At 43.4% G+C, this 22171-nt stretch overlaps 1 protein-coding gene across 1 annotated transcript in view; it reads right to left on the bottom strand.

Moving 5' to 3' along the window:
- Positions 1-22171, bottom strand: part of LOC123030054 (A.superbus venom factor 1-like) — a 126948-nt gene that overhangs the window by 47938 nt on the left and 56839 nt on the right. The window contains exons 21-27 of the mRNA XM_044443616.1: positions 21722-21934; positions 16580-16643; positions 8732-8818; positions 8007-8210; positions 4298-4373; positions 2545-2707; positions 2270-2365 (exon numbers count right to left, since the gene is read on the bottom strand). Of these exons, the coding sequence (XP_044299551.1) occupies positions 2270-2365; positions 2545-2707; positions 4298-4373; positions 8007-8210; positions 8732-8818; positions 16580-16643; positions 21722-21934 (903 nt within the window). The remainder of the gene's footprint in view (positions 1-2269; positions 2366-2544; positions 2708-4297; positions 4374-8006; positions 8211-8731; positions 8819-16579; positions 16644-21721; positions 21935-22171) is intronic.

The raw sequence follows: 22171 nt of genomic DNA, 5'->3' as shown, positions 1-22171 counted from the left end.
AGTCTCCCAACTAATATCCGGGAGATTGAAATCTCCCATAATTACTGTATCTCTCCCCCGAGATATCCTTAGAATCTGGCCTGTCAGGACATCATCCAGGGTCTCAAGGTGATCTGGAGAGCAATAACATACCCTCACTGTCAGGTCTCTTTCCCTGTCAAGACCCCTAAGTTTCACCCAGACTGCCTCTACTGAATCCCCATCTGTGCTGCATTCTATCTCACTGCATCCTATCCCTTCCCTGACGTATAAAGCCACGCCCCCATCCCTCTTTCCCTTCCTGTCCTTTCTAAAAAGGTGATACCCTTCTAGGTTCACATTCCAGACTTGCCTTTCATCCCACCAAGTTTCTGTGATTCCCACCAGGTCATACCCTTCTATTCCCAGGAGAGCTTCAAGCTCTTCCTGCTTATTACCCATGCTCCTAGCATTGGTGTACCTGCACCTCAACTCCTTCCCACCTCTTCCTTTCCTTGGAGTTCCCAGTCTCCTCCTTCCTCCCATCCTCCCTGATACCTGGCCCCTCTCTGTAGGAGGCCTGTCAGTCCCTGCAGTACCTCTAAAACCCTGCTCCCAGAGCCCTGATCCTCTCCACACACTTGTCCAGTGCAGACATATTTCTGGGGGGCCTGAACCCCCCCCCCGGCTCAGTTTAAAGTCTGCCAGACGAAGCTCACTAGAGCATCTCCAAAGGACATTTTCCCCATCCTCGTGAGGTGTAACCATTCCTTGCCAGAAGTCCATTGGCAAGAAACCGGGTGCCGTGGTCGAGGAACCCGAAGCGTTCCTTCTGGCACCACATCCTAAGCCTGTCGTTCACCACAGAGACCCTCCTGTCCCTTCCTGGCCCAAATCCCCAGACCAGTAAGATTGACGAGAAGGCCACTTGGGCCTTTAGGTCCCTGAGTTTCTTCCCCAAGGCCTCGAAGTCCCAGGTGATCCCAACCATACCCTGCCTGGCCATGTCGTTTGTGCCACATGGATCACCAGGAGCGGCTGGTGACCCCCGGAGCGAACAAGATGCTCTTCTCTGTCCTTCACATGAGGCAGCAAACCTCCCTTGTCTCCAGGTTGGGGTGGCACACCGCCACCTCAGTGCCCCTCTGCGGGGAGTCCCCAACAACAATCACCCACTGCAGTGTCTTCCTGGTGGTGGTGGGTGGCCGTGCCCTGGCCCTCGCCTCTCCTGCAGCAGCCTCCTTGCCACCTGTCATCCCAGGCTTGGGGTCCTGCTGGTCCCCCAAGGCCTCATCAGCCCCAGCCTCCCCAAGTGGAGAGAACCTGTTTCCCAGCTCCAGATTGGTGCCAGGAGGAGGAGGAGTTATGTGGGTGACACATCTCCATATCTCTGTGGCTGCTCCTCCCGTGGCCTCTCCCTCAACCCTCTGTCCAGAGGGAGGCTGCTCCTAGGGGGCCTGGAGAGCTCTCTCGGCCCTCAGGCACCTCACCTCCTCCTCTAGCAGGGTGACCAGCTTGCACCGAGGGCAAGTGTATCCCTGCCTCTCCTGGAGGAGAAGGGCGAACATGTCGCAGCTCTTGCAGTGGACAGCAACACCCGTGACTCCCGCCAAGGTAATCTCCTGGTCTGCCATCGGTATCCCTTTCGAGATCTTACCTTGGTCCCCTGCCTTGTCTGTCCTGCAGTTCCTCTCACTCGCCCAGTTCTCCCAGACAAAAACCCACTCACACACACACAGGGATAAAATAAACTTAAACTTAAATTTAAATTGGAGGAAATACATTCTATTAAAACATATTAAAACATCATTAAAAGTTTACAATACAATATTTAAAGCTACATACTAAACAGGTAGGTAGGTAGCTAGATAGGTAGATATTATATAACTTAAAGAAGAAAAGAAAAAATGTAAAATATTCAGATCTGTTTAACAGCAAGCAGGCTCTAGAAGCTGCTTGAGTGCCCTGTAGCAGAGGACAGTCTTTACAGGGCACCAAAAAGATAAAATTGGTTCCAGGCAGAGCTCAGTGGGGGGCTCATTCCATAACTGGGGGGCCACCACTGAAAACAAGTCAGATAGCAGGATAAACATGGCAGCAGAATATAATAAAACCAAAAACGAATTCAGAAACAAGGGCAAAACAGTACAAAACACTAAAAACAATTCCTAAAAAGCTTGGGAAAGTTGTCCATTTATTGTTGATGTTAAAACAGTGGGTTATGGAGGAACTAGTAGCAAAACCTGAGCAAGATGAAAAAATGCTGGGATGCAATTGTGCTTTATAGGCATCGGATCATAAGGATACTCACAGTGATCTGAGAACTGCAGATATCTCTGGACTCCAACAATGTAATCAAGACAAAGGCTGTTAATGAGACTTTTGGTTCACCATATCGATAGCCTCCCTAGAAGGAGAGGCAAATCAACAGCTGAATGGAGCATTAGTTTTACCCTCAAGGCCTCTATAACAGTCATAGCTCAGACAGGAATCAAAGACAAGTGAATCATTTCGTACTACCCAGTGTACGAATCCCTGTGTTCTTCTAGATTAGGAATTCTCCATAACAAAAGGATAGAAGCATACCGTCATTGCGGAAGATGACACAGGAGCTTTTTCCTCAAACATTCCATCTGGTTTTAACCTCTCCAGAACCAGCCATTTCACAGATCCGCAGAGGACATTGTGATCAATACCTGATACTAGTTTGGAAGCCATGGCAAAAACTTTGGCAATATATGCTGTCAGCCTGTGGGGAACATGGATTTTTCAGAAAGTATAGTCATCTTAATTTACCTTCTCCCATGGTCTTTCAGCCCGAATTCTAATTCTCTGCATGTTGTAGGCAACATTAAAACTGGGGTCAGTGGTATGAACAAGATAAATGCTTTTATGTTCTAAATTTATAATTTTGACAACCAGCCTCTTCTAAAGCTGACCTTAATTTTCAGAACAAAATCTTATACATTTTCAACAAAAATTAGTCTGTTTTGGTTGACAACCAACCTCTTGCTTTCACACTGTTGCTATCATACTCTTGCAAAGCCTTATTAGCAGTTGCAAAATTGAATTCTGTGCATGCTTAACAGGAAGTAGAAAGAGCAAACTATTCAAACACTATCAGAACATAGGACTTGCAGACTTGTCCATCTTATAAACTCTTAATACTTAAGTTATTAATTTTTAAAAGAGATTTCCTATTGCAACGACCAGATCTTTGCCCATTTACCTGCAGACGCAAGACATACCTCCCAAAGAACTTACCTACTTGTTACCTTCTTTTGCCATGATAAAATACCTCTCCAAATGCCCATTTCTTCTCACTCTTCAGTACTTTTGTTTATTTATTTATTTAAAAGTTTCATATGCTGTCCCTTATGCATGGCATGGTATATCCATCCATCGACTTTATTTCTCATACCAAATGCCATTACATGTGTACACATTCCTTGCTAATCTGAATGAAAGCCTTTATCTGAATGAATGCAAGGGCTCAATGTGCAGCCAGGTGCACTGCTTGACAGCTTCAGCTTTGTCTCCAGCTTGCAGAAGAGCAGGACTGGGACTGAAGGCTGATAAACAAGTGTGCGTCTGTGTGCTATAAGTTGCATGCAAGCACAGTATTGTTTAACTAATCAGCTGTATATACGGCTCTTCCTAATGCATCACGGAGTGGTTTACAAATAAAGTAACAATACAAAACATCCCAATGATAAAGCAATGCTATTAAAACTCTAAATATTCATGTCTGAGAGTGTGAACTAATGGCTGGCTCTCAAACAAATTCAATAAATAAATTAATAAACATCCAACAAAATATAACACATTCTGGATATGTTTGCATTAGCAAATTATTCAGAAGAGGTTGTGCACTGATGTTCCTGGATGCAGAAAAGTCTTTCAGCAGACTCAACTGAAGTTATTTCATTTTAGTATTAAAGCTCTTATTTAGAAAGTCACTTGAAAGAATTATTCAATTATTACATGCTAGGACTATTGCTAATGTAATGGACTTTCTAATAAGAGTAGCTCATCAGGGCTGTCAACTTTCCTCACTGCTTGCTGCTTGTTGCTACCCTTTGACTGGGTATTGAACCATGGAAGATGGCAGCTAACGTTTATATAAGGAAAACCTTTTATATGAGAGGTAGGAATAAGCTACACGGGACTTTCTCTGACTATATCCTACTATCCAGCTGAGGCAGGGAACCAGCTGTCAAATTAGGCTTAGGGAATGAACAAGTTTTTTTTCTGAAAAGCTGTTGAAAACTGAAGAAAACATTCTTAAAAAAAGTCCATCCATGATGGAAGAGCATGGCTGGAGAAGTACTGCACTTACCAAGTGCTGGACTTGCTGCCGCTATAAGGAGGATAGGAGTGGTCCTGTTTCTTGTATGCCAGTTGTTGTGTATAACCTGAAAAGCAGAAGAATAGAAGGTGAGCTGAGAAATGCTGCTACAGCTGCATACATCCCGATATGCAGAGTCAACATACAGGATTTCACCTGCAGGGAAAGAAGCCTCACACCTCCTCCTTTTATGCTGTATTGTCTCAGCGAATCTGTGCTTTTCTTTTTACCCTGCAATGCATTCTTTTCACCCCCTCCTTTCTGGTCCCTCAATATGGGATGCTTTCCTAGCAATTACTTGCACTTTCAGTGCCACTATAAGTCTAGCTCATTCACTCTGAGTTGCCATTTCCACTGGCTATAACCAACAGAGAAGGGAGACAGGAAAGCCTATTCCATCAGGTCACCTTACACCAGGGGTGTCCAAACTTTTTGCAAGGAGGGCCAGATTTGGTGAGGTGAAAATGTGTGGGGGCCGACCATTCAGCCTGACATTCTTTGAACCATTAACATTAAATGCAAATGAACTATTTTATGAAAGACTAAACAAATAACTGCACTAATGTGAAGGGTGATACTGAGATCTCGACTGGATTATATAGGCCAGGTCTGGCTCAAAAACAGCAGTTTTGATGTGCAGGATGTCACGCAGGTGAAAGTCACTTAGTCTTGTCCTCATGCGGTTCTTGTTAATGTTCAGAACCGAGAATGTCTTCTCGCACAAGTATGTCAAACCAAACAAGCTCAGCATTTTCTTAGCAAATGTTCGAATCTCTTGGAACCTGTCTTTATCCAGCTGGCGGTAAAAGTTGATAAGAGGGAGCTATTGGTGCCGACTGCGACACTCGGCGTCACACTGCAGCTCAATGAGCTCCAGCTGCAGGTGGTCTGGAGTCATCAGGGTCCACAGAGAAAGGAGATGAAAAAAGCGTGATCTCCTTTTCAATAGCTGCAAAATCCCAAAAGCGCTGTTGAAACTCCTCAGTCAGAGATTTTATTTATTTTTGTTTATTTATTAAAACATTTCTATGCCGCCCCATTCGCCGAAGCCTCGGGGCGGCTCACAACATAAAATTAAAATACAAGAAATAACAATATAAAAGATGAGATGTCTGCTTCATACCTCCTTATTTGCGCACTCATATTGTTCTGTGGAAAACTGGTCATTATTTCCTGCAGCGATGGGAAATGTGTGGTATTGGGCTGCGTTTGTGACAGGTGCCTTTGGAAAAGTAGCAGCTTGGTCCCAAAGGCTTTGATATGTGAATACAGTTGGCTTACCACTGCATTTTGCCCCTGAAGGCTCGTGTTCACCATGTTCAGATGTCGTGTTATGTCAACTAAAAATCCAAAATCAGCCAGCCAAACAGGATCAGATAGCTCTGGCATCGGTTGTCCCTTTTTTGCCAAGAATTGTCTGATTTCCTCCCTAAGAGAGTAGAAGCGCTGCAGTGCAGACCCCCAACTGAGCCATCTTACCTCATTGTGATATACAACATCTCCGTATTCAGCCTGGATGTCAAGTAGAAAGTGTTGAAACTGACGGTGGCACAGGGCTTTGGAGCGAATATAATTAATAGCCTTCATCACCGGTTTTATAACATGATCATATTTCAGACGTTTGTCACAGAGAACTTGTTGGTGAATAATACAGTGGAGTTTTATAGCTTTGCCTCCTTCTTCGCTGACTTTGTTACAGACTAGGGTCGATAATCCACTTCGCTCGCCAGCCATGGCAGGTGCGCCATCTGTAATAATCCCAGTGACTTTATTCCACAGTAGTTTCATGTCATCTATGGCGGAACAAACAGAAACAAATAAATCTGTTCCTCTTGTTTGGTCCTTAAGGTTCTGGAGGTCAAGTAGCTCTTCACTCACGTTCATGTCATTGTCCACTCCTCTCAAAAAAATCAATAACTGAGCGGTGTCAGATGCATCCGTGCTTTCGTCGCAGGCTAACGAAAAGAAGTCAAATTCCACTTATTTTGCCTCTAACTGTCTCTTAATATCCGATGAAACTTCTTCAGTTCTCCGTACCACAGTGTTATGAGCCAGGCAAACATTGGCAAACTTGCTTCTTCTCAGGACAAATTTTCTCCACCATTTTCATCACGCAGTCTTTAATAAATTCACCCTCAGTAAAAGGTTTGCAGTGGGTGGCAATCAGCGTTGCCGCCTCGTAGCTTGCCTTTATGGCATTTTCATTTAACTCACGGGCTCTTGTGAAAAAGCGCTGCTGTGCCGTTAAAGCACCTTCCAGTTCCTTCCATTTTTTGCCACGTTCGTTCCCAGTTAGCTTGTTGTAGTTAGCATGTTTCGCCTGGTAGTGCCTCTTGATATTGAATTCCTTGAAAGCAGCCACAGTCTCCTGGCAAATTAGGCAGACACAGTTGTTTCGTATTTCAGTGAAAAAATACTCCAATTTCCACTTGTCCTGGAAGCGGCGGCCCTTGCTGTCAACTTTCCTTTTTTTAGTTACAGTCGCCATTTTAGAAATGGGCACACAAGCCTTGTGTCACAAGGGTCACGTGGCGAGAGTGCTGACTCAGGTCTACTTCCATCTTCTGGTGAAATATAACCACCAGCCTTGAAGGAGCAGGAGGCAGCAGGGGACAGCTGTGGGAACCACTGTGCGGTGAAGGGAAAAATGCCGGCCAGCGGGGATGAGTGACAGGCTAAGCTGGCAGGGAGAAGAGGCTGCGGGCCGCTCGAAATTTGAAAACGGGCCGCAATTGGCCCCCGGGCTGGACGTTGGACATGCCTGCGTTAGACTAACTACCATACTGGCTTCTCTTCTGCTAGAACTGCAAGCTCAAGGGTTATTCTATTTGCTGGTCAATTATGGTCCTTGTACCTGGTGTTCTCCTCCTCCTCCCTTTTATATCAGGGTCAGGTGCATCCAGGTAGAAATGGCAGCTTGAAGTGCATGAACTACATTGTACTGCCACTGGGTGAGAGAACCTAAGGAAACTTGTTCAGGATAGCTGCTGGATTGCACTTCCATCTGCCATTTCAGCACTTTGAGCTTCCCAAAACCCGTTTTTCTTTCTCTGTGCAGAAAGACACATGGAGAAATGAACTCAGTCAAGTTCTCCAAGCCCTGGCTAAGCTGCTGGATTCCTCCTTTGCACACTGTCCATAACTCCAATCAAGATGGCATACAAGCCCAGGACATGAAGGGACTTGGAATTTGGGCTGTAGAACAGATAGATCTTCAGAACTATTTTATGGTGTCTATTAGACTGTGGGTCTTCTGTTTTGTTCTCTATAAAGAACAAGAATACTAGGCACTTGATAAATTCGTCATCATTATCAGATCTAGGTATGTTGTGGCGCAATCACACAGACAGCAAGATGTATAATATGGTGGTTAGAGAGTTGGACTGGGGACCCAGGAGATCCAGATTCTAGTCCCTGCCCAGCAATGAAGCTCACTGGGTGATTTTGGGTGAGTCAGACTCTCAGCCCAGTCTGTCTCACAGATGGTTGTTGTTGCTGTGAGGATAAAATGGAGTGGAGAAGAACTATGTAAGCTGCCTTGGGTTCCTTGCAAGAAGAAAAAAGTGAGATATAGATGCAGTGATAATGATGATAATAACATTCCTCCAGGCATCATCTTACTGAATTACCCAAAGATACAAGACACTTCTGTCTTGACATGCAGAGAGCACAAGTCCGGAGACATGCCTGGTTGCCTTACCCTTCATGATCTGCTGGACTGCAAAAGTTCTTCGTTCAAGTCCAATCTTATCCCATTGCCCAGTGCTGTCAAGGTAGTGGGTGGCAATCACTGTAGGTGTCATTTTCTGCAAGTTCTGCTCTACACAGCCAGAAGGGACAATAAGAAGCTTGTCCAGTTTGGTCCCATCCACGGAGTATTCAGTAAACTCAGCCACGGGGTTTCCTGACCAGAAAAAGAATGTCAAGGCAGGAAGGCAGTGGGAACTGTGGAGTTAAAATACAAGTTAAAGTACAGTTTTTATATTGTAGTGGCTGCCCACTGGAAGGGGAGAGCCCTTAAGGCCACAAGATCTTGATTACACGATCTCCCATTCTGAGGCCTCCTTGAAGTAGACAGGGATCCTGTGTGTGCAGGATGTAGTGCATCAATACTTCCTGCAAAATTCTGTTTCCCCCCAACTTTATTTAGGAAATTGAGGGGTGTTAAAATTAGATGTTGAGTATATGGTTATTCCCCTTAAAGCCTTATACTGCTGGGGGAGGGGGATAATATCTGTAGGAAGGTCCCCATCCCTCCTGTCACTGAGAGCACCTGAAACATCCCATCCATCTGAAAAGTTCATTCATTGAGCAGTTGCCCCAGCTGTCCATTCATCAAGAGGTATGGCAGCAAAAAGAGAGTGAGGAGGACGTTATTATTTTCAGTTCTACAACCCTGCAGTCCCATACTTAAAAGTAACTTACCTATAATGCTAATTTTGGTATCTGGTTCTGTATTGGGAACAATATCTCCTAAATCATTGGACCGAATCGCCACTTCCTGGACTCCATCTGAAAAAAATGGAAAAAATGGAAAAAAATGAAATATTACAAGACGACAGAAATACAGTTGTTACCTGCAATTGGTAAATGTGCGTTCAAGACATAATCATACACTGAGCTTTATCTCTCATAAGCTGGTGAAGAAAAGGTAAGTATTTGGCAAAGCCCAAAAATGGGATGGTGGCCAACATCCCATTTTCGGGCAAGGTGTTGGAGTGGGTGGTTGTGGGACAACTCCAGGCACTCTTGGATGAAATGGATTATCTGGACCCATTTCAGTTCAGCTCCAGACCCGGTTACGGTACTGAATCTTCCTTGGTCACCCTGTATGGAGGGAGAGGGACAGGGGGAGTGTGTCGCTGTTGGTTCTCCTGGACCTCTCAGCTCCTTTTGATACCATACACCTTGGTATTCTTCTGGATAGGCTGGCCGGGTTGGGAGTTGGAGGCTCTGCATGGCAGTGGTTCCACTCCTATCTGGCCAATTCCAGAAGGTGGTGCTGGGGGACTATAGCTCTGTGCCATGACTACTTTACCATGGAGTACCGCAGGGTTCCATTTTGTTCCCTTTGCTCTTCAACATCTACATGAAACCACTGGGAGAAGTCATCAGGAGGTTTGGGCTGTGGAGTCACCAGTATGCTGATGACACCCAGCTCTAGCTCTCTTTTACAACCAATCCAGGTGAGGCAGTGGCTGTCCTGAACCAGTGACTGGCCGAGGTAATGGGCTGGATGAAGGCCAACAAACTGAGACTCAATCCAGATAAGATGGAGGTCCTTTTGGTGGGCAGTTCGCGTTTTCAGGTAAGTTATTTTGGTCCTGTCCTGGGTGGGGTTGCACTCCCTCTAAACGACAGGGTCCGCAGCCTAGGAGTGGTCCTCGACCCAGAGCTGTCCCTGGTGGCTTAGGTGAGGAGTGCCTTCTTTCAGCTTTGGTTGATCCAACTGCTGCGCCCTTACCTGGGCACTGCCTAGCACTGGTGACACACACTCTGGTAACCTCCTGGATGGACTATTGCAACGTGCTCTATGTAGGGCTGACATTGAAGACTGCCTGGATACTTCAACTGGATCAAAATAGAGCTGCCAGATTGCTGTCGGAGGCTGGTCGCTATTCTCATATAACACCAGTCCTCTATCAGCTACACTGGCTTCCCATTGAAGTCTGGGCCCAATTTAAGGTGCTGGTATTGATCTATAAAGCCCTAAATGGCTTGGGTCCAGGATACCTAAAGGAATGTCTTTTTCCCTATATGCCTTCCTGCCCCTTAAGATCTGCAGCAGAGGAGGCCTTGCTCGAGGAACCCTCCATGAAGGAGGTTAGGAGAGAGAACACTCGGAGAAGGGCTTTCTTTGTGGTGGCACCCCGGCTATGGAATGTGCTCTGCAGAGAGGTTTGTCTGACACCGATGTTATATGCTTCTCGGCGCCAGGTCAAGACCTTTTTATTTACCCAATATTTTAAATATTTTAATAATGTTTTTATTGATAGATCCTCGGTCGCATTTTATCTTGTCATGGTTTGATGTACTTATTACTTATTTATTATATTGTAAGCCATCCAGAGACGACTTGTATTGGACGAGGTAAAAATATCCTAATAAATAGGTAAAGCAAACTGCTGGATTGTAGAATGAAATGCACAGACATTATTACAAGGACAGAAGAAAAACAGTTTAAGGATGATGGCACCATCTCGACAGAGGCCAGAGGTGTCATTTTTCTCTGCCCTTCTATATAGCCATTGATCAACCACAAGATGGCGGTAGCATAGCTTCAGCATAGAGAATGTGTAACTTTTCACAAGACCTTTGTTCCAATTTGAAATTTAATACTAGGCTTTTCTTGATTTAAAATACCTTGCAAAAGTGGCTAGGTAAAAGGAGGACCTGGAACATGCCAATGTGCTGAAATGGTCCCAACAAATCTATGTGAGTGAAGTATCACAAATTGTGGGACGATATGGACATTAAAGGTATTAGAATTAGAGATGAAAGCTATAAATTGCAAGCATTTGCAGATGACCTAGTTTTCATATTTGAGGAACCCTTAGTAACAATGCCTAAACTCCTACAAAGGATTGAAAAGTATGGCGAGGTTACTGGGATGAAAATAAACAGAGAAAAGACGAAATTGTTAGTAAAAAATCTCACACAGGAGCAGAGAAAAACTCTGGTGGAACAAGTAGACTTTCAGATTGTTAAAAAGGTTAAATACTTAGGAATTTATCTTACAGCTAAGTGTACCACTCTGAAAGAAGACAATTATGATAAACTATTTAAGGAAATTAAGAGTGATTTGGAAAAATGGGCTAATTTGCAATTATCCTTGCTGGGAAGAATAGCGCTAGCTAAAATGAATATATTACCAAAGCTTTTGTTTCTATTCCAAATGATTCTCATAAAAATTGATAAACATTTTTTTGATGATTTAAATTTTCAAATCTCGAGATTTATATGGAGAAAGAAGATACCAAGGATTAAATTAAAAACACTTCATGAGGCTAAAGAGAATGGGGGTTTTGGTCTTCCTGACTGGATGCTGTATTATCAAGCTTCTGTTTTAATGTGACTAAAAGAATGGATAAATTTAAGAAATAAGAGAATCTTGTATCTCGAAGGGCATGATTTGCAAATGGGTTGGCATGCTTATATGTGGTATGAAAAGTGTAAGGCACATGATTGTTTTTTAAGTCATTATATTAGGAAATCATTAATGTCGGTGTGGGAAAAGTTAAAGACAAAACTGTATAATAAATTACCAAGATGGTTTTCACCTATGGAAGCTCTTGTATATCCAAATGCATTGAATTTCGAAGTGATCATAAGATATGATGACATTTTGGATAATGATGGAGGACTGAAATTGAATCAAGAAATACAAGAACAAGGATCTAATATTTCTTGGTGGCATAAGGTGCAGATACAATCGAGATATGCTAAAGACTATAGAATGTGGGGCTTTTATAAAGCTTTAACAGCATTTGATCAGGTGATGCTTAAATCAGATGAGAAAATGATTAAAAGACTATATAATTTCTTACTAGATAGGAGAATGGAAGATGAACAGGTTGGGGGAAAGGAAGATGGCGTTGGAACAAGACGGCTGTGATTAACGGGGCTCTGTTATCACGCCGGTATTGCTCGGCAGTGAGTCATGGGAGGCTCTTCTAAGCCCTGTAGGGGCGAAGACAGATTACCTGGGCACGCTTTTGGCTTGATATGAGATGGCAATCTCATATCTGCTGGGAGAAATTCAGATATTTCTCAACTGAGTAACATGGGGTGGTCCAGCCCCTTCAAGTTCTCGACATCTTAGAAGATTAGCTTAGGATCTTTATTAGCCAGATAAGCACTGGAACTGCTGGGTAAATATTTTTTATTTCTCTTCGCAATACTACCCGTGGAAAAGCTGCATTTGTTTATAATTGACATTAAGAAAAGAAAAAGCCCTCCGGATGTTTAGGTGGTGACTGAGATGAGAGAGTGCTGAGGCTTTTGTCCAAGTTGAAGCCGAAGAAAAAGACTTTTTCCTCTAACCTCTCTAAGGGGGAAAAATTAAATTAAATAATTACGGTGCAATTAAGTGATAGAAGTTTAAAACTTCGACCAATCATTTTGGATATCTGTTTGGACTTCTGCCAAGATCAACTGGACACTCGCCAGGATATTTTTCACATTGTGGGATGCTTTCTTCTTTAACGTGATGACTGTTTGGGTGAGCATTCCTATTTTCCTTTTGCAATACTACTTGTGGAAAAACTATACCTGTTGCTAATTGGTATAAAGAAGGGGAAAAAAAAGAGACCCGTTGATGGAAGGAGGAATGCCTCTCCCCGCCCCATGGTGTTTTTGAAACAGCAAGGGGAGAAGATTTAAATTTTATATGAGAGAGAGAGTTTGAAATGCATGTGAAAGTTGGGACTGAGGAAAAGAAAAAGAAAGAGGAATAATAACTATGGTGGAATTAATTGGCACAAGAATATAAGAATCTCCATTTTCTCTCCTGCGTTTCTGGGACCTCTGCCAAAGTATTTGGCAATTTGCCAACCTTCTGACTGCTAGTGATCTAGAGAAAAGAAAAGTGGAATTGGCCTTGGTTGCCATTCTGTGGCTATTGGAATTATTGTAACAATGGAAGAACTAAAGAGAATATTCTTGGCAATACAAGAATCTTTAAAAGCTTTACAAACATCCCAAGAGGTGATGTTGATACAACAGGAAATCTTCTCAATTGAACAAAAAGAGTGTTTTGATAAACTTGATGCTTCTTTTAATGAGGTGGTGGTTGGTGTGCAATCCCAAACTGAATAGAATATACAAGAAACACAACAAGTATATGAAAAATTTGAAAATGTGGATAAAGAAACAAAACTAGCAAAACCAATAAATAAACTATCATGGAATTTATTTGCTATATTAGAGAAAGAGAAACTATTTTGGCCACTAAAAGAAGGAATATTTTTTTCTGAAGGATGGATGGATCCCGAATTAACTATACTTGACTCTGTGGAAGAAGAAACAGTGAAGGTTGATTTGCAGCAAGAAACACAGCCATTGGGAATAAATACTGACCTACAACAAATGCTACAATTACTGAAGATAAAGCAAGAAATAGTGAAGATTGAAATACAGACTTTGAAGTGGGTTGATTTTCAACAAATGACACCAAGGGGAGAAAGATGGGGTGGAGATGTAAAGTTGAAAAATATTGATTTTCAACAAACCTTATTAAAACAAAAGCGGTGGGGCAGAGGTGTAAAAAAGAAATGAGATAATGTGTTGCTTTAAAAAGGAATGGTATAAATGGGTTGGCATGTTTATTGTGGTATGGAAAGGCTAAGGTATATGATTTTAATGTGGAAGCTTCTCTACATTTAAATGTGCTGAATTATGAAGAGATTATATCATTTAAACTGAACTAAGAAGGATAACAATAGGAGTTGAGTCTTTTTTTTTCTTTGTGGGTGACATAAGGGTAAATAAGAGATTCTTTTCTTTTTTTTATCTTAAAAATGAACGACCAAAAGCTAAGTTACATGACTCTTTTGTCTTTGAATTGCTATACTAGAAAATGATTATTATGGGAGTAGGAGGAGCTGTACTAAGTAGATTTCTTTTTATAAGCGAGATATGTTAAAGATTGTAAGGAGCTGGACTCTTATAAGGAGTTAATTGTATGTGACTAAGTGAAGTGCAAGCTAGATGAAACTTTAATAAATTAGCTCAAAGAAAATTTGTTTAAAAGATATCATAGGTAATTGTTGTCATCAAACAGATTAGATATGATGTCTTTAAAGATGCTAAATGGATGTTAGACATGTGAACCTAAATCGGGTTAAAAGTCTTTAGTTCTTTTTTAAGCTTGGAACTTTTCTTCTCTTTTGCTTTCCTTTTTAGTAGATATTGGATTGGAATACTAATAAGCAAAAAATGTATTTGAAGGATTTTATTTGTTTAATATTAGAAAAATGAAAAGATCTTGAATTGTGTAGAGTTGGTTAGATTGAAGCTACTATGGAAGAAGAAAGAAGATATTGACTTTTACCAAATTTGGAGAGTCTTTCTTTTAATATTGGTCAAGAAAAACAGGACTTTGTAAAAAATGGATGGACTGATCCTACCGCAGAAGGAGAAAGAAGATGGTGACTTCTATCAAATTTGGAATCTCTTTTTTTTATTGGCTGGAGAAACGGGACATGATTTAGATATAAAAATGTTTTTAAGATTTCATAAATGGATCTGAATATGATTACAGAATGTTAAAAGATATGTAGTAAGGGGCTGACCCAGTAGTTCCGATGTTTGTGATGATTGATGTTTTTAGTATTGGTTTAAAATTTAATTTTTTTTTTTTTTTTAAAGATGAACAGGTTAAGGAAACTATGATAATGTGGACACAAAACTTTGGATATAATATTGAATTAGAAAAATGGCAAAAGCTGTGGGAAAGAAATATTAAGGTAACATTAGCAACTTCATATAAAGAAAACGTGTATAAAATGTTTTATAGATGGTATTTGTTGCCAAATAGACTAGCCAAGATGTTTCCAAATATGTCAAATGGATGTTGGAAATGTAAACATAAATTGGGTACCTTCTATCATATGTGGTGGACTTGCGATAAAGCGAAAAAGAATTGGATTAAAATACATAAATGGCTTGAGGAAATGTTATAAAAATCTTTAGCTTTTAAACCTGAAGTTTTCTTATTAGGAAATATACCTGATAATATTAGTAAACAAGAAATGTACTTGACTTTACATGTAATTACTTCAGTGAGGATTGCATTTGCCCAATACTGGAAGAGAGAAGAGCCACCCACCGATGAACTGATCCTAAAAATAGATCTTGGACTGTGCAGAAATGGACAGATTGACTTTGTCACTGAAGGAGAAAGAAGATAGTGACTTCTATCAAACTTGGGACTCTTTTTATTATTGGCTAGAGAAACGGAGCTTCGCATAGATTTAAATTTGTTGGCTGCATCCCAGATGATTCGAAATTAGAATGTGAAACAGATTATAGTGGGATTGTGGAGGATGGGCTAGGTCAGCATTCTGAAATGAGGGAGGCAGAGGGGATTACCTTTTTGCCCAGCCAGGTAGTTTCTGGGAATGACAGTGGGAGGGGTCTTTGAAGATGAAGAATTCTCAGGCACAGACCAGCAACCCCCTGCTCTCCTCCCCATGGCGAGAAGGCGACAGAGGCAAGAGGCCCAATTGAATGAGCAGATGGGGACCAGGCATGTTCATGAGAAGTGTTCCTGGAAGTAAAGACTAGATTGGTTCAACAAACTGCTCTGTGCATACTCAGAAATCTGTTCAGGGTGATTTGTATTTGGGAGCAATAAATACAGTTTTGCAAGAAAAATTGTCTGTAGCTTGTGATTGTTTGAAGGATGAACCTCAGCTAACAACACAAATGCACAATAAATGTCTCATGTAGAGAAGCTTTAAGAAAATGCATGGCCTTATTGGCTGCAGACCATCGTTTGAAAAAGAATGTACATCTCTCATGGGGATACGATCTTCTGCACCCACGTACACCATCTCCTACTCCATACAAGCCCTAGACACACAGGAGAACAGGAAGTACGATCCTCTGCAAGTTGCTAGATGGCTACACTCATGATCTCTAGCCAGTACGGTCAAAGGTGAGAGATCATGAGAGCTGAAATCCAATCACATCTGAGGGACCACATACTTTCCATCCCTGGAGAAATGTGTGTGGTGCTAAACAATGGGACAAAGTCGGGGAAATAGCTAGGATGGGATAAAAGGTGACAGCTGTAGGGGTTGACAAAGGAATGTAGCTTACTCTTTAACTAACTATAAACATATAACCAACTATAACCTATAACTATATTTTACTAATTATAAACTATAACCAACTATAAATATAGGCCATGTCCAATATTTTCAGTAGGAAATGTGTATTATCTGAACTTTTCAAAATGTCTCCAGGTTTTGTATGCAGGACAGAAGGAAAGTATAATGTAATAGAATTATAGATTTTTTTTAATCACAAAAAAGAAAGAAAGAAAGAAAAAAGAACACAAAAATAATTGGTATATAGGTTCAAAACTGGGTGAGCAGGGCAACATTTCTTAAATGTTGTCCCATGCTGAAGAAAGGTATTTCTGAGCCTTACAATTCACAATACTGGTGGTGCTTTCCATGCACATCAGTTTCTATGTTCAATAGAGGTTAGGTGAGCCTTCACAAAATTCAAGACTGAGTGGAGAGAGAGCTTTAAACAGAAACTTACCAATTCCATGCTTAACTGGATCCAACTGAATTGTTTTTACAAGCCTTTTCAGCTCTCCTTCAGGCTAGTAAGGAAAAAAAGCACAAGAACTGCCTTTTAACAAAACCTCAATTCAGACAAGATTTAACATTTCAACAAAAAGAAACTCAGAGCAACACAAAAACATAAATCAAGTGTATCAGATTCAGTTGTTGATACAAATGCAAAGATGAGTTCATCCACACTTTAGTGACCTGGGAAGACAATAATAGTAGGGAAAATTGAAGGCAGAAGAAGAGGAACAGCAAATATAGATGGATCATTTCCACAAATGAGGTCACAGCCTTGAATTTACAAGAACTATGCAGGACTGTGAAGGACAGGATATTTTGGAAGGCAGTCATTCATAGGGTCGCCATAAATAAGAGATTACGTGATGGAACATAACAATCACAACTGCTTAAATCTGATGTTCCTTTTTCTGGGCACAGAGGAGCTCAAACATGCACAGGGTTGGGATGCAAAATATTGTGACTATGAAATCAGTCACAACTTATCCACAGGTAGCATCTTACATGTCCTTAGTAAGTCTTTGTATCCAGTAGTTAGTGATAATCCATACAACTGCTGTAAACACACTAGCTAGCTGCTGGAGCCCACCGAGACAAAGGAGGCCGACGAAAGTTTACTCAGAAGGTAAGACTTGTATCAGTATCCAGCATTACAGGACCCACACCCCAGCAGGACTCACTGCTTGCCCCTTTAAGTATTTTCTGTCACAGTACTCCAAACAGTACTAGAGCACTGGATATAGACAGCTGTTAAGTTTCGAGATACCCTGGCCTTTCTAGGACATGGTGGGAAATTAGAAGTGTGGCTACATTCAGCCTCCAGGCCCACTTTCAGCACCATCTCAGCTAGGAAAGCTTGCTGGAGTGGGCCTTGTTAGCAGGACATAATATATGTGAAATTAGTTATTGTCACCTTTCACTTGTAGCACCTACCTAAGAACACAGGGAAAGATTTTACCCAGCTCACCTCAGATCCTTTTAAATGGAAATGCCAGGGTCAGAAATCCTAGGCCCTTCTACATGCAAAGCATGTATTGTATCATAGAAGTACAACCACTCACCAAACTGTGTTATATTAAACATAGAAACAGAGCAAGTCAGAAGGGCCTCCAGGGCCATCTAGTCTAACCCCCGGTTCCAGCAAGCTCCACTCACGACATGCCTACCATGTGCATGTCTAGCCTATCCTTGAACACCCTCACTGATGGGGCCTCAACCGTGGGCTCCCGTGGAAGCCCATTCCATACCCCCAGGGTCCTGTCAGGAAGTACTTCCTGACATCCAAGTTGAATCTTGGTTCCCCGAGCTTCACTCCATCGGTGTGCATCCTGTCGCCCTCTGAAGGGGAGAACAGGTCGCTACCCACCTCTGTGACAACCAAGGGTGGTGTTCGCCCTCTTAACCACCGCATCACACTGCTGACTCATGTTTAGCCTACAGTCAACCAGCACCCCGAGGTCCCTTTCACAAGTGCTGCTCTCCAGCCACTTGTCCCCTAACCTGTACTTATCACACCCATCCTTTTGCCCCAAGTGCAAGATTTTGCACTTATTCACATTGAACGCCATCCTGTTGTCTCCTGCCCACTTCCATAGTCTGTCCAGATGCTTTTGGATCTGGAGTACCTGCTCCTCAGTTGTGGCCACTGCCCCGGTTTTAGTATTGTCTGCAAATTTGATCAGCAGACTGTTCACCCCTTCCATGTTGTTGATGAAAAGATTTAACAGGATCGGCCCCAGGACAGAGCCCTGGGGGATCCCGCTAGTTCCTGGCCGCCATCCTGATGATTCCCCACTAATGGTTCTCCTGTGCTTTCGGTCAGTCAGCCATGCCCTAATCCACCGGACAGTGCTTTGGTGTATCCCAAAATTCCCCAGTTTCCCAAGCAGGATATCATGGGACACTTTGTCAAAGTCCTTGTTGAAATCCAGGTATACCACATTCATTGCATCCCCTCCATCTACCACCTTGAAATTTTGCCTTAGAATTTCACAAGGTTTGTCTGGCAGGACCTGTTATTGCCAAAGCTGTGTTGTGTTGCTTCCAGCCTCACTTCCCTAACTAGCATCACTAGATCTCTAGCTATTATGAGCCTTTCCATTGTTTTTCCTACACTGGACGTAAGGCTAACTGGTCTGTAATGCCCCATGTCCTTTCTACTACCCTTTTTGAAAATTGGGACCACTGATGCCACCCTCCAGACTTCCTGGAACTTCACCCATTCTCCACGAGGCCTCAAAAATGGAGGCCAGTGGGCTTGAGAGAACCCCTGCCAATTCTCGGGTGTAACCCGTCAGGGCCTGCACCTTTGTAATGTCCAGTGCCTTGAAGAGCCCCTTGACTTCTAGGGGGCTGACTCTAATCTGTGCCCCTAAGTCCCTGGCCTCATCTAATCTCCCATGCAGTTCTCCCCCATCCTGCTTTGGGGAGAACACAGAGGCAAAACACTCATTTAGCATCTGTGCCTGTTCCCTCATATCAGCCAATGGAGCCCCTTCCTCCTTACTTAGTGGTCCCACTACTTGTCTCCCCTTCCTCTTGCTATTTACATGCTGATAGAAGCACTTTTGGTTGCTCAAGATATTCTTTGCAAGTCTCAGCTTTTAATCAGCCTTAGCCTTGTGAAGAATCCTTCTGCATCGGGCCTCCCAGTATACCCTTTTGTATAATTGCCCTAGTACCCATTTCGTACAGAGGTTCTAATCCCTCTAACCACCTCCTTTTGCATGCATGGCGGCACTCTCCTCCGCCTCCCCACCTTACTAACTAGAGGTATTGTCAAGGCTTTTACCTCCAAAACCTCCCCTTTGAGTGCCATCCACCCCTCCTCAACTCGCTTACCTTCCAGTAACCTATCCCAGCAGACTTTCCCCAGTCTGGCCTTCAGTTGGCCAAAGTTGGCCCTCTTGAAGTCCCAACTTCTAGTGCTCAACCTGCTGCACGTCCCCATTCCCCTGATCTCAAAGCAAAGGATGGAGTGATCACTCTCATCCAGAGCTCCCCTAATCTGTACTTCATCTGTCAGCTCCTCCCTGTTGGTCAAGACCAAGTCAAGGATGTTCCTTCCCCCTTGACATCTTTTGGACCCTCTGCATGAAAAACCCTCCCTCTATAGTGTCTAGGAAGCGACGTGACCTGGCTGTCACCACTGAGTGAGTCTCCCAAGTAATATCTGGGAGACTGAAATCTTCCATAATTACTGTGGCCCTCCCCTGAGATATCCTTAGACTCTCATCTGTCAGGACATCATCCAAGGCCTCAAGCTGACCTGGAGAGAGATAACTTACCCCCATTGTCAGGTCCTTCTCCCTGTCAAAACCCCTTAGTTTCACCCAGACTGCCTCTACCAGATCCCCATCTGTGCTGCATTCTATCTCACTGCATCCTATCCCTTCCCTGACGTATAAAGCCACGCCCCCACCCCCCTTTCCCTTCCTGTCCTTTCTAAACAGGTGTTACCCCACTTTGTTTACATTCCAGACTTGCCTTTCATCCCACCAAGTTTCCGTGATTGCCACCAGGTCATACCCTCCTGTTCCCAGGAGAGCTTCAAGCTCTTCCTGCTTATTACCCATGCTCCTCGCATTAGGGTACATGCACCTCAACTCCTTCCCACAGCTTCCTTTCTTTGGAATCCACAGCCTCCTCCTTCCTCCCATCTTCCCTGATATCAGCTCCCTCTTTGCAGGAGTCCCTGCAGTACCTCTAACACCCTGATCCCAGAGCTCTGATCCTCTCCCCTCACTTGTCCAGTGTGGACAAGTTTCTGGGGGGCCTGACCCTCCTCCTGCCCCCAGCTCAGTTTAAAATCTTCTGGACAAAGCTCGCTAGAGCATCTCCAAAGGACCTTTTTTCTCCATCCTCATGAGGTGCAACCTGTCCCTTGCCAGAAGTCCATTGGCAAGAAACCGGGTGCTGTGGTCGAAGAACCCAAAGCGTTCCTTCTGGCACCACACCTTAAGCCATCCCGCCGAATCTTGTCTATATAGTTCTCCAGGGTCAGAGTCTTTCCTGACCCTACTACCTGAGATCTTTTTAGCTGGAGACCTTCTCATGTCAACTGGGACCTTCTGCATGTGTAAAGGTAAAGGTTTCCCCTTCATGTTAAGTCCAGGTATGTCTGACTCTAGGGGGTGGTGCTCATCTCTGTTTCCTAGCCAAGGGAGCCAGCGTCTGTCTGCAGACAAGTCTCCGTGGTCCTGTGGCCGGCATGACTAAACACCAAAGTGCACAGAATGCTGTTACCTGCCCACCAAAGTGGTACCTTTTTATCTACTTGCATTTGCATGCTTTCGAACTGCAAGGTTAGCAGCAGCTGGGACGGAGCAATGGGAACTCACCCCGTTGTGCAGATTCGAACCGGAGACCTTTCGATCAACCAGCCCAGCAACACAGCAGTTTAAACCACTGCGCCACCTGCATCCCCATGTATCTGCATGTATGGTATGTGGTTTATCTCTGACCTATGGATCTTTAGTACTATAAGCTGCTCTAACTGAATGGCATTCACCTTTCTGTAAATGACTGCAGAACTGCAGACCTTGAAGAATTCTCCTCCTTTGGCCCCACACATTGGGTAGCTGAAGTGGAAATTCCAAAGGTGGTTTACCCTTTGCTAATTTAGAAGGAGGCAGCATCCCTCAGGAGTTTTCCCTTTGTAGCTTTTGTTTAAGTGAAGAGCAGCTGTACAAGGGTCCTACTATACACATGTGGATGTTTGCAGCTTCTGCTTATGTTAATGGGACTTGCACAGGGAAGCGTTCTGGTGAATTGTGCCCAGTGGGTCTGTCTGCTTTGTGAAGTAGGTCAGACTGAGAAACAGCAAGTGATCCCAGGCCACCCAGTGAGCCCTATGGCCGAGTGAGAATTTAAGCTCCGGTGTCTGAGACCGGGTCCAGCACCACAAAGCATTGCTTCTCAGTTGAAGTAGTGCCTCAGGAATGTGCTCCATTCTGCAAAGCCTGCATAAACATGATACATTAGTAAAGTGCAGGCGAGTGAAAAGGCAGGGTGAATTCCCTCCATCTCAAGAAGAGTGGCTCCACACTCTTTCCCCTCCTCTCTAGTTTCCTCCAAGAGTTATTAGGCATACCACAACTTTCAGCTTCTTCTTTACACCATCAGCCAAAAACACGCCTCGGACAGCCGCTTTGACCTCAAGGTCATACTCTCCCAATTGCAGTGGAACGATCACAAATGGCATCATTCGGGAAGACTTGGCTTTGATGGAGATTATCTGAGAGTATTTGTTCCTGGCGGTAGAGGCGCTACAGATTGCTGGGTTGTGCATTAGATCTACCCGCACCTGTGAAGACAGAGAGGAGGAAGTCATCCATAGGGATGTTTTAGTAGCATATAGTCTGAGCAGGAGAGGAGGGGGATCCTTTACTTGAGCAGCTCTGCTCTGCAACTCCAGCTGCTTCCAGAGAAGATAGAGAAAATGCAACCGAAGAGGAAGAAGCCAAATCTGATGGATACTCATTAGCTTTGGAAAGAGGCAAAGCTACTCATCCCTTGAATTGCAGTGAGTGCCTTAGCTAAG

The sequence above is a fragment of the Varanus komodoensis genome, unplaced genomic scaffold (genome assembly GCF_004798865.1).
Source record: "Varanus komodoensis strain SLA01 unplaced genomic scaffold, ASM479886v1 scaffold42, whole genome shotgun sequence".
NCBI lineage: Eukaryota > Metazoa > Chordata > Lepidosauria > Squamata > Varanidae > Varanus > Varanus komodoensis.
The sequence above is the reverse complement of the archived record's forward strand: the minus strand, read 5'-3'. Positions and strand labels throughout refer to the sequence as shown.